A 12825-nucleotide genomic window follows, 5' to 3' on the forward strand; every position below is an offset into this window, starting at 1 on the left:
TTAATTAAATTTTTTGGTTGTTATTAATTTAAAAATTATAAATCATAAAAAATAAATTAATTTTATTTAAAAAAAAACAAAATAGTGAGAAACCTTCCCACTCATTATTTATTCTATTGACGACGGTGAGTGGAAAAACCGACGTCCAAATCCTAGCCGTTCAAACTCCCCCAACTTTCAATCGTAATAACTCAACATTTACAGTTTTCAGTTCCCTTTAGCTTCCTGTCGATGACTCCCCTACCTCCCACGTTCCGCTTCTATGTGACCCCTCCCACGATCTCCCCCTTATTTCTCTCTTGGCTACACGATTGTGTGTGAATGTTTCTTTGATTGGAGTACAAGAAAGACCCTCAACTCCCTCAATCCTTTTCTTCTCCACGTTCTTCAACCATCTTCATTCACCTTGATTTCCCACGTTCGTCCTTCTTCGACGCTTAACCTAAACCGCAGAAGCCATCATCCGACTGCTTCTTCAACCTCCCAGCACGCCATTTACAGGTTTTTTTCAGTTATTGGAGCCGCACAGTCGTCTTCAACCTCGCAGCACGTTCTTAACCTCCCACTTCATTGCAGTTTTTTTACATTTACAGTTACCTACATAAAACCCCACGACTCATTTGTCCGCTTTTATTTTTTCTTCCCGCTTCTTCTCTTCACTCTTCATTAATCAGTTTCTTTGGGTTCTTGGGAGCACGACCGAAAACGTTTCTCATCCTTGATCCACATCAATTTTATTGCTTATAAATATGTGAACCTCCACCTACTTGTATTGTTGATCTTGATGGCGATTGTGGGTTGGGAAATTCGACTAAAGGGCAATTCAAATGATCTAATGTGATATTAAGTTAATTTTTAGGGTTCTATGATTAAAATATGTTTGTTTGTAGCATCAGTGGAATTGATTTAGTGAACGGAAGTTTTGATTGTGGTTTTTTCTTGTGTTGTTTGTAGCTAACAGTTCCAGCTTTTTCATTAAACTCAAGAACGAACTGGGCACAACCTTTATCTATTTCTCCTGCATCCAATTAGGTATCAATTTCTCTTTTTCTAATGTTCCGATCAATTTGTTCTTCAGCTGACTGATGTGTTCCTTCATCATATCGAAAGCCTCACTCTCTCTTTCTTTCAGTATTGTACTTTATGAACCGATTCCAACTATACACCTGTCACCACCAAATATGAACTTCTCTCAGGTACGTACTCCTATTAATAGTTTTTCTTATCACAATGCATTTTGAGTTTTGAGGATGTTTTCAATGGGATTGAAGAGATACAGAGAAGAGTTTGTGTTATATGTGCACTTATTTTGTCCCACCAAGTGTTGGATAAAAATCCATATTCATTTACTTCCTATGATGTTCCATATTAAGCGTTATATTATTTGATTAAGTATGCAGTTGGCATATAATTGAAGTTGGGCTATCTTTTTTTTGCATAAAGTGTAAAATCTAAGCTCAATGTTTATTTGTAATGCTGTTACAGGGCCAACATCGTTTGCCTACTATCGTTGAAAAAAGTGGTAGCTAATATCATGTATTATTAATTAATGCAGATGGGCGTGTAATTTTTTTATTAATTTTGATAATTTATTCTGTTACATATGTCACAATTAATCTTTAATTGTATTTTAAGCTAACAAGAAGTGTTGATACTAAATTTGGTCATTGGAGTTTAGAGGAATAGAGAACTGTACATGCCATTGTTGAAGCAAGGTGATTATATAACAAAGTATTATAATTTATAAGGAGGATGAAAAAGAGCAGCTGGTGTTTGAAGTTTTGTTGATAAATCCTCATTTTATTCTCTCTGTCAAGCAGAATACCATTCTCAAACTACTTATGGTTCCCTCTTATAGTCCGATGTGATAATTGTTGATGTTAAAGTAAGTAATTATCTTTCCAGCATTTCTTCTTTTACTTTTGTTTTTGATAATTATTCAATTAAATGAGGATATGATCTACTACACACTCGTTTTCTCCTTATTCTATACATCTAAAAAAAAATTAGATAGCTTTTCAAAGAAGGGATGTCTTTTATGAAAGATGGTTTTGTCGGGGTAATGAATTTCTAATTCATATGTTCTTTTATTACTTCAATATCTTTTTTCTTATTAATACTTCAAGTATATGCCAAAGCTTCCTAAAGGGAGTCGTCAATTGATGTGTTTTCCACCTTGTAGGTGAGCTTCTAAAGCTGATCTTAAGGTCCTGTTTCAGCCACGTCATTTTCTGAATTACTTTATTTACAAAAACAATGGCCCTGATTATTATCAACAGGATGGAAAGATCTCACAACTTGAGAATGTGTAGATTCATTTCACTTCCATTTTAAGAGTAACAGTATCGTAACAGTAAATGTGAAATGATCATACCAGATATGTTCAAGTGATTGGAAGCTATAATTAAGGTTACTTCCGGAATGCTCTTAGATAGTTTATTTTTTTTAGCTTCTGAATTCTTTTATATATTGTTAGCATTGTTTATAAAATATAAATAATGTAATTTTTTTTGGTTTAAGGGTAAAAGTTCAGCACTTGGTGTTGGTCGAGGCCATGCTGTTGCCATGAAAGCTCAGGTAAGCATCACATTTATCTCTGGGAATTTTTTTTATTGATATATGCATGTCATTGGCTATCAAACAGCTTGAAAAAAATGTCATGTTTTAATTATTTTTTGTGTATTTCAGTTGGAAAGCAAGGAAACAAATATGTAAAGTTTTATGAAATTGACATTTCCTGTGTACTTTTGTTATTGAAAAATGTTAGGAGAGAAGAGAAAGGGTAGTTTTGTCATTTAATAAAATCTTGTGGTTTGTTTTGTGCAGCCATCAATCTCCCAGTCTCTACTCTCGGTGGTGCTGCTTCTTTAGCTGCGGAATTGATTGTTGTTTGTATTGGACCCTCTGTGCTTTGCTTTCTACTCATCAAAATCCTCATGGTAATAAAATACTTATTATCTTCTTCAAAATCCATGTTTTTAAATATACAACTTCTGCAAACCTATAACAAAACTTGAATTTGTTCACAAATTTTACAAAGTTGAGGATGGAATGACTATCGAAATGTAAGGTTTAACATCCATTTTTTGTATGCTATTCAATCAAAAAGGTCATAATATTTTCCTTTTTTATTTATTATTTATTTGTTTTTTTACAGATACACATCATCATTCATTCTAGGGGTAGCTACATGACCGGAAATAATGCGTTTTGGAGTATTGCTTGCTTCCTATGGTGAAATCAGCATTAATTGGGTTGGTGTTGTTTATCAAATGTAAGGTGTTGTTGGAGAAGCTTTTAAGACTTATATTCGTGGAGATTTTAGTTAAAAGAAAAGGTTTAAAACTAAACCCCATTTTAATGATGTACTATGTGAGGCCTTGCAAACAAGTACCCTTTTATGGTTTTAATCAAGATGATATTAAGGTGAGATGCTGTGATAATTGAAAGTTTATTATAGCATCACACTTTCATTTCTTATTACAACATTGTATATTTTTTAAAGAACAATGTCTTAATGAGAAAACATTGAAAGTAGAATTTTGTAATAGAAAGAAATGAAAGTAGGATGTTGGTTATAAGAATGTTGACTTTAATAATATTTCAGTTTTTTAGTCTTAAATTGACTGTGTTGTTTATTTTATCTTATGTGTGCAACATAATTATAGATATTATTTCAAAAGATAGAAAGATAATTGGATAGATTTGTCATGTATATAACTAATATAGAAAAGAATGAAAATAATATGCTATAAAATTAAGATAAATCAATATATTGTTTATATATTTGTCAACCTGTCCACCGCCCGGGTACGACAGTAGTTCCTTGGGTTTTAGGCGAGGGAAAGGCGAATGAGGGAAATGATGAACAGTAAAGCGAAAAAGGAACAAACCATATTGGGGATTTGCGGATATAGTGGCGATTTACTTCTCTTCCATTTTCTTTTGTTTGAAAGATTTATACTTCTGTGATCTGCTTATCTGAAAGCTTTCTACTTCTATGATTTGCTTCTCTGTTTAATTTTCTTTCTCTTGCATCCATGATCCAACAGAAACATGAAAAGGGAGATCAACTTCTTTGTTCAATGTTGACGTGATTTTTGTCCAGACTGATTTCCCTTTCTCTGCCATATCTTTTTCTCATCTGTATATTTGTTACATATATGAAGATAGATACGAAATCAGTTTTTGGAGGAAAAGACTTTCCCTTTATGTATATGTCGCTATCAAATCTCTGGTTACTACCTTTTGAGACTCACGGTGTTGAGGATAAATAATCGTCATCCTCGTCGTCCACCTCATCCCAATAGAGACAAACTATTTTGTTGCTTTACAAACTGAATCTTTTTCACCTGGTAAGAAGGTCTTCCTTCTTCCCATAAGCATGAAACATGGATGGTATTTTAGGCTTCGGTTTGGGTTCTAATCAGTTTTTGCATTGATTTCATTGTGGTTACAATATGGGCTTCAGTTCCGATCTTTCCATTTTTATGTATACCAGATGTTCGATAAAATTCCCCAATGAGATTTATATGCTATTTTGCCATGTTGATGCTTGCAATACATATATCACTTGCAGATCTTATTAGTTGAAGAGAAGCTACTATCACATGTTATATAATTTTCATATTCTTTCATCCTTTTTTAGGTTCAAAACCACATTTGTTCTACAAGTGCCTTCTAAACAAGCATGTTATAAAAGTTGACAAAAACACTCTTAATGCATCAAATTCATAATGAAGGATTTGAACATCTACCGAAGTACAGATCCACTATGTGTTTGATGGCGTGAGCTATATATCTTGGATAAAAGAAATTTATAGCTCACGCCATCAATCAGAGAGTGGATCTGAATTTTGGTTGATGTTCAGATCCTTCATTGTGAATTTGATATATTAGGAATGGTTTTTCTTGCAGAAAAGATCAACACATTTCAAGATTGAGGAATAACAAGAACAAATGGAGAAAGCATTGGTTGTTATTCAAAGTTTGGATAAGAAAGATTAGTGTTTTATGAATGTGAGATAGATCATTGGGTTTAGTGTTTATTTCTTTGAGTTTTAACTAGATTTAATTTAATTAAGTATAAATCTAATTAAGTTGAGGAGGACCTTTGAATTATTTGAACTTTTACCATTGATTTTTGTATTTTAATCAAACATAATCACTATTTGTTTATTAATTTTTAGATTTATATTTGTTGAATTTTGGTAAATTGTTAAGGATTTTAGTTCCTTTTCATTTGTTATGGAATTTGATGAAATTAAAAGAGGAGGAAATTGGTGGTTAGAGGATAAATCGATTCCATGGAAGGTTTTTGAAGAAGAATATGTGAAGCTGGTCCTTTGATTTGATTTAGAAAACAAGATCCAATGATTTTATTAAAGCCTTAAAAATACAAGTTTTGGAATTTTTATTGGGACTGTTGAAAACAAACACCATCGGGAGCACATAGTATAGGTAAAGATAGAATTTGAAAAAAAAAAAGACTAAAATAGCCATTAGCCTTCATGATTTGTAAAAAATAAAATTTTTAATTATTCCTCAAGATGTTTTGGATTACAAATAATTCTCAATGGCTAATTGTGAAATGTAATTTTTATAGTGTGAATTTGGATTACAAGTTTATATTGCGGAAATGTGATTTTGTTCATATTGTTAAGAAAATTATAATATTTTTTCTACCAAAAAAATATTTTTTAAGGGATCTTGAAAAACCATTTTCACAGAAAAAGAGGACTTTGTAACGCTACATGAAGTAATATTTGTATTTGGAGCGTTTTGTTTAAACCAAACGTTAGAAGCTTATAGTGCCAAACAAGACTTTCTGTTCAAAACGGACTTTCTGTTCAAAACGGAGTGTTTTGTCAAACGCTAGAAGCTAGAAGCTCTCAAACGCTCCCAAAAGGTTCGTGCCGAACACGCCCGAAGTGTTTGGTTTAGAACGATTTTATAAAAAAAACATTGATGCAAAAATGAGTAAAGTCTAAAAATGCCTTTAATATAGAAGTCCATTTTCCGATCAAATAGTATATTTGGCAAGGGGTCATTGCATATGTGTGTCTATTTGAGTAACAATGTAATATGTGAAACTCTAGATATATTTTTTCTTATTGATAAATCATCCACGATAATCACTATTTTAGTAATACGGGCTATTTTTAACCTACCATTTTGACTGAGTATAACAGATTACTATTTTTTTTACTTGTACATAGTTTACCGTTAAATATTTTTGTATACGATTTACCATTAAATTATATCACGGTCATCTTCACGGACCAACATCATCCACTCACACCATCACTGTCCACCATCCACCTTCGACAACAAACACTACCTTCTATAACCACTATTCACCGCCACAACCAACCATCTCCATCATTTACCACCATCACAACCACACATCTCCATCATTCACTACCAACACAACCAAAAAACTAATCTAAAATCAACTTTATCAACTTTAACTTGCAACAAAATCGATTCAAACCAAAAAATCAATTCACCAATCAACTCAAAATCAAATTCCAATAATAAAATTGCATCTTTGAACGTATATGGTTACTAGTGGCGCACGATTGAAGAAAGGAACGAGAGCAGTGGCAGTTCTAAGAATTTTCATTGTGGGGGACACTAATGGTTAACAATAAAAACAGGTCGGGCCAATATAACTTTTTGAAAAGATACTTCTAAAATTGTCGGAATTTCCAAACCTTTGTGTTTTAAACTTGTTATTTGTGTTTGAAACCATAATTTGAAGCATTTTTTTTAGAAAAACATGTTGGAAACCAACAATATAAGGAACTAAAAGCGTCGCAGTAGAAAATTATCCGGTTGTTCATTGTTTTTAGTCCTTCGAAGTCGAATTTGCAAAGTTGAAGCTCCTATATTACGTAGAGACTTTAAGAAAGTATTCGATTAAGTTTCAAAAATCTAATAAAAATCCTGATATTAAGCTTTAAATAATAAAACAACATTGAGGATGACATCAAACCCACAAAATCATTGAAATAGGTTAAAAAAGATATGGACGACATCGAGTCATCAACCATGGCTCTATCAAATGATAGAGTGGTCATTTCATATAAATATAAATGAAATAAACATATGAAAAAACCTTTAAATAATAATAAATGTTGATATGTATATCTCATTGACCATTTAAAGATGGTTAAGCTATTTCCTTATGGTTCGGCCGTTTTGCTATGGTTCAGCCATTTTGCTATGGTTCGGCTATATTCCGGTTTGCTCATTTCCAAGACAAAATGGTACATCCATCACCTCAGGTATAACTCATACACTTACCTTTCCAATGCACAATTGTAAACTTACTCCCCAAGATAAGAAGGTAATCCCGACACTATATATATAGAGCTTGGGAGACACTTCCAAAGGTAATCTCTCTCTCTCTCTCTCTCTCTCTCGCTCTCTCTCTCTCTCTCTCTCTCTTGCTCTCTCTCTCTCCATACAATCGGACTCCTTCCACTCAAAGGACCCGACCTCATTTCATATCGACGTTAACCTGATCGTCGGAGGCCGTTCCCAGGACCCACGTTCTGGGGCGACTCTAACGATTCCGTTTATGAATGTAACAAGAATAAAATTGAGGCTCACTAACGGCAACGAAGAACACATCCGAGATCCCGACCCATTTAGCATTGTGACAATTTTCCGGGTTACATCAATAACATTCAAAACTCGAAATTTAATTAAGTTTAAAAAATAATGACTAGTTTTTCTTTTTCTTTAAAAAAAAACTCTGATTGTGTTAGACAAGAAGTTAAAATATTATTAGAAAAAAATAACTTTATTACATAATTTAATAATTTGTTTATTAAAATTTAGAATAATTGGTCTCACGTTGTATACAAGTCAACTTTCGTTTCGAGAGAATCAGGATCTCGTCGTAAGAGAGAAAAATTCTGCCGAAGAAGTCGATCATTCGGCGGCTATGGAAGAAGAAATGGACAAGGTGAAGTCACAAATGGTAGTTGAAGAATGGAGCGGGACTTCTTCGAATAAACTGTCGTTGACGGCCGTTATATCTCCGTCTTCCTCTCCTTTGTCTTTCACCTTGAAAAGACATGGCAATCGATTCAAGCTTTTTTCCCGAAGGTTCCTCGAGGCATTTGTTCCAGAGGTAATATAACACAAACAAGCCACATTCTATTCTCTAATGTTCTCGTCCAATTTCGCATACTTCAGTTATATGCGGCTCCAATTAGTTTATGAGCCAATCTCTACTTTGAATCAGTATGAAATAATCTACATATGTTGGAGCAAAATCAAAATCCATTGAACATTGATCCACAGCTGAAGGTGTCCGATTATACCTGTATGTTTATTTCCATGAATTGAGTACTAATTATAATCGAATATCATTAGGTTGATTATGGAGAAAGGTATCTAGCTTGATATTGAGCTGAAACACTCTAACATTGATATCCATAGTTGTTTGTCAATTAGCTTTTGTGGAAATTTTATAAATAGGTCACACGAGTACCAAATGCTATGAATTGAACATTGTTGCGCTGCTTTGGTTTCAAAATCTCTATGAATTGAACACTGTGTGTCCTATTCACTTGAAGTTTCTTACATCTGCTGTACTCCTCTGTGGATGCAGGGATTTCCAAGCAGTGTGACTCCAGATTACATCCCTTTTCAGACATGGGATTTATTGCAGGTTTGAGATCCATAGCTGCTTCTTGGAAGTGTTAGTGCCTTAGTATAATTTTGGAATTCTCATAGGAAGTATTCTAATGGATTCAATGTCTTTGATAGGGCCTTTCAACATACATAAGGACCATGCTTTCTACACAAGTAAAGAAGTTTTTATGTACTATTAAATTTAGTTCCTTTATGATCATTTCAAGTTTAAAAATTTGTGTTCAAACATCATTCACTCACCATATCACTTTACTAGGCTCTTTTAAGTGCTATAGGAGTTGGGGAAAAGTCAGCAACTGTAATTGGGGCTACTTTTCAGGTATATTCTTTGTGTATCAAGTCTTATATTATTATAAATCACTGGTGATGTTGTCCATTTGCTTCAAAACTGGAACTCTTGCAGTGGTTTTTGAGGGATTTAACTGGAATGCTTGGAGGTGTCATGTTCACATTCTACCAGGTGTGTAGTTCTGTTCATTATAGCCCATCCTTACTCATATATGAATCTTTTTATATACAAAAAAAAAAAAAAAAGTAATTGGTTTGAATATTTATGTGCTTCACTTGAAGACCATGTAGTTTTATACGACTGTATATCTCTTTCATAACATTTCACATAGGGTGTTCTACTTCTATATTCATTCATCAAGGGGTCTGTAAATCATCTATTCATAGATGACAACAAACATTTATACATGAGAATGAGATTTATTTTTATTTTTTCTTTTCAGGGCTCAAACTTAGATAGCAATGCCAAAATGTGGCGTCTTGTTGCAGATCTCATGAATGATCTTGGTATTGGTCCATTTATTTTCCTTACATTCAATGATTCAAATAATACCTGTTGATATTCATTACTTTAAGAAATTAAAATTGTAATATTATTTATAATTATAATTTTACCAACATTACAGGAATGCTGATGGACCTTGTTTCTCCATTGTTCCCTTCGGCATTTATATTCATTGTCTGTATAGGAAGCTTGTCAAGATCTTTCAGTAAGTAATCACTTAACTTTGTGTAATTTACTACCCTTGTGATCAATATGACCAAAATACCCTTTTTGTGTTGCTTTAGCTGGTGTTGCCAGTGGAGCAACTAGAGCTGCTTTGACCCAACATTTTGCTCTTCAGAATAACGCAGCAGATATATCTGCAAAGGTAGTTTTCTTGATTTTATATAAATATATAATAAGAACAAAACAATAATAATAATAATAATAAAATAATAAATAAAAATATTTATACTTTGAGTGATATGATAGGAAGGAAGCCAAGAGACAGTGGCAACAATGATTGGAATGGCTTTAGGGATGCTTCTTGCACACATTACAATGGGACACTCAACTATTATATGGTTCTCTTTTTTGTCCCTCACAATCTTCCACATGTATGGTTAGTTATGCTTCTACTTCTTATTGCAAAAAACTAATTTAAAAAAATATATATATATATTTTACTGAAACTAGTTTATTATATGTTTTGTAGCTAATTACAAAGCTGTTAGGTGCCTTAATCTCACCACATTAAACTGTGAAAGAAGCTCAATTCTTTTGTTGCATTTCATGGAGACTGGTGAAGGTAATGGTGATTTCCATTTCTCTCTCTATTACATTTACAACATTATATTATAGTTTATTAATAAATTAATAAATTAAAGTATGTTGCATTTTTTTTAGTTTTGTCTCCAAAAGAGGTCTCTGTGTTGGAGCATGTGTTGCCTTTATGGATGAGTAGTTGGAGTTCAAAAAATACAAAATCTTTGTATACATGTGTACGCTTAGGTGTCAGGGTTTCCTCATTCAACACCCTGGAAATGTAAGTTATTAAATATTATTATTTAATAGGGAATTACAACTCACCTTATAGTCTTTTAATTTGTTAATAATTAAACAGGAAGGAGCTATTAAGTTATGCTGGATCTGAGTATGAAAAAGGTTGGTTGAGGTTTAATTATATTTTGTTAATATATGGATATTATTATTATTAATTAATTTATTTTTGGAGTTTTAGGAAAATACTTGTTACTTGAGAATAAAGGAATTGTGAGCATTGTTGTGCATAAAGATTCAAGTAGTGGAGATGTGATGAAGGGATTCATGCATGCTCTTGTTATGGCAAATCTGTTAGATGATAAGAAAAGCCAAATGTGGATGAACAAACATTATCAAGACTTTATTTTCAAGGTATGTTTTACTTTGTGTAAAATGATTCGATTAATAAACTGGTACTATTTTTTAATTTTTACATAAAAAATAGATGCATAACTTAACTGTTAAATGTTAATCTCTACTTTTTTTTTTACTTAATTTGCAGCTTCAATCGTGTGGTTGGAAAACAGAGCGTCTTTTGTCATCATCAATCGTATGGAGGGCAAACTGGACACATAAAAAGATAAACTAGAAGATATATGACACCTGTTCACACAAAATCAATCAATTAGCAAAAATTGAATTCGTTTTTTAATGATTAAATGGGCATTATTACTCGTGATTTGAGGATGGTTATATGAGAATTTGGGTTTGTCTATTGTGGTATATGAAAAAGGTGACAAAAAAAAAGTTTTAGGGATTAAATGTGTTATGGAAAAATTACAGGGACCATATCCGTAAATTAACAAAGAATTGTAAGAACCATAAACAAAGGTTGACCCAAGATTCATAAAAGTTTTACAAAGATCATGAGGTATCAAGAGATTAAAAAAATGATGGAAGTTTGTAGAACATTTTTTCTAATTTTCTACAACAATGCCCATTTATTTATTTGTCTCCTTGTATGGTAGGTAGACTAGTATAAATAGGTAGTTCCATCTTATTTATAATTTATCAATTAACTTCTGTAACTGCCATTCAAAAAAGGGAAAAAATCAACTTCAATAACTTTTGTTCCTCCAAAAAAAAAGGTGGAACAATGTAGTGATTTGCTCCCAATCTTGAGTCTATGTGAAAGAAATGAATATCCTCTTTTTTTTTTTTTTTTTTCATCCTCACATTGAAAAAAGACATGAATATCCCCTTTTTCTTTCCATCCTCACATTGAAAATAGCTATAGAGAGTTTATCCAATCCAATGTAGGGTCTTTCCTCCTCCGGTGTGCAATAAATGCAACTTAAGTGGTGTTTGTTTTTAAAACGGTAAAATGTTTTTAGTTTTTTTCTATACCAAAAGTCTTTTTATTTGCTTTTATACGAAAAGGCTTCATACAAAAGATTGTTTATTTTTAATGTTACAGTCTTTTCAAATGACCCAACCTTACCAATATATTGAAGTTTTTTTTTTCTTTATTATTTTTTTAACACCAAAACTTTACCAATATATATAAAAACTTAAAAAAAAATCCAAACTTACCAATATATATATATATATATATATATATATATATATATATATATATATATATAAAAGTTATAGTTCACACGAGATCAACTAAGATACATGGCTTCTAAAGAAAGTTTCAACTAGCTCAAGTAAATGTACATAAATTTGACAAATCATTGAAGATAAACCCAAAACAAACATCACTCCATATTTGAACTCTCATTGATGTGAAGCTTCTTAGAAGTTGGAACATACACAAAACAACAATTTTTACATATTCAACTTTAGCATAATGGCTTCATTCTTGTTAAACTACACTTTGGATTTAATAGATACATATCAATGTAATCCACATTAAACTATCAAAACAATTTTGTGCTTATATATATATATATATATATATATATATATATATATATATATATATATATATATATATATATATATATATATATATATATAGGAGAACGTTCAATTGAGAACATTTGAGAATAAAAATTACACTTTAATTTTACAAGGTGACATAATTGTAAATAGCTTAACAATTGGTTTCAAACATATGACATTTAAAAAATAACGGGGGTATAATCATAAAAAGGAATAGAAACTGAATTGTGAATACACACATCGTCAGAATCCTCGATTTATGAAAACAAAAGCCCTCATTTCTCTCAACAGAAAACCCTCGTTTCTCTCTAACATTTTATCGATTTTCAACGCAAACGAAGAAAATGTCGTCAAAAATAGAGAAAACGCCATCAAAAGCTTCATCGAAAGGTATCAAAACGTATATTCAATGTTTTTTTTGCTGAATATCACTCGAATTTAATGATTATCGA

The 12825-nt window shown here is 31.9% G+C and overlaps 1 protein-coding gene and 1 long non-coding RNA gene across 20 annotated transcripts; both read left to right on the top strand.

The window, feature by feature from the left end:
* Positions 1–202: 202 nt before the first annotated feature.
* On the top strand, positions 203–3480 carry LOC145132496 (uncharacterized). 19 transcript variants are annotated; one of them, XR_013718087.1, is made up of 8 exons: positions 206–1032; positions 1133–1715; positions 1821–1885; positions 2011–2059; positions 2183–2409; positions 2521–2577; positions 2827–2939; positions 3158–3480. It is a non-coding gene; the product is annotated as an uncharacterized LOC145132496 (long non-coding RNA). The 19 variants fall into 19 exon arrangements; XR_013718089.1 differs by lacking the exon at positions 2011–2059 and having other exon boundaries at positions 1133–1536; positions 1636–1715; XR_013718094.1 differs by lacking the exon at positions 2011–2059 and having other exon boundaries at positions 207–1032; positions 1133–1196; positions 1486–1536; positions 1636–1885.
* Positions 3481–7873: 4393 nt separating this feature from the next.
* On the top strand, positions 7874–11198 carry RUS3 (root UVB sensitive protein (Protein of unknown function, DUF647)). Its single transcript, XM_079063252.1, has 14 exons — positions 7874–8143; positions 8627–8686; positions 8785–8823; positions 8927–8989; positions 9074–9130; positions 9402–9465; positions 9585–9668; positions 9748–9830; positions 9935–10064; positions 10158–10250; positions 10349–10487; positions 10566–10606; positions 10683–10855; positions 10986–11198. Exons 1-14 carry the CDS (start codon positions 7955–7957, stop codon positions 11070–11072), a joined length of 1302 nt encoding a protein of 433 aa, XP_078919378.1. The 5' UTR covers positions 7874–7954; the 3' UTR covers positions 11073–11198.
* Positions 11199–12825: the final 1627 nt, after the last annotated feature.

This window comes from Lactuca virosa, chromosome 8, assembly GCF_052849685.1.
Source record: "Lactuca virosa cultivar CGN04683 chromosome 8, Lactuca_virosa_CGN04683_v6, whole genome shotgun sequence".
Lineage (NCBI taxonomy): Eukaryota > Viridiplantae > Streptophyta > Magnoliopsida > Asterales > Asteraceae > Lactuca > Lactuca virosa.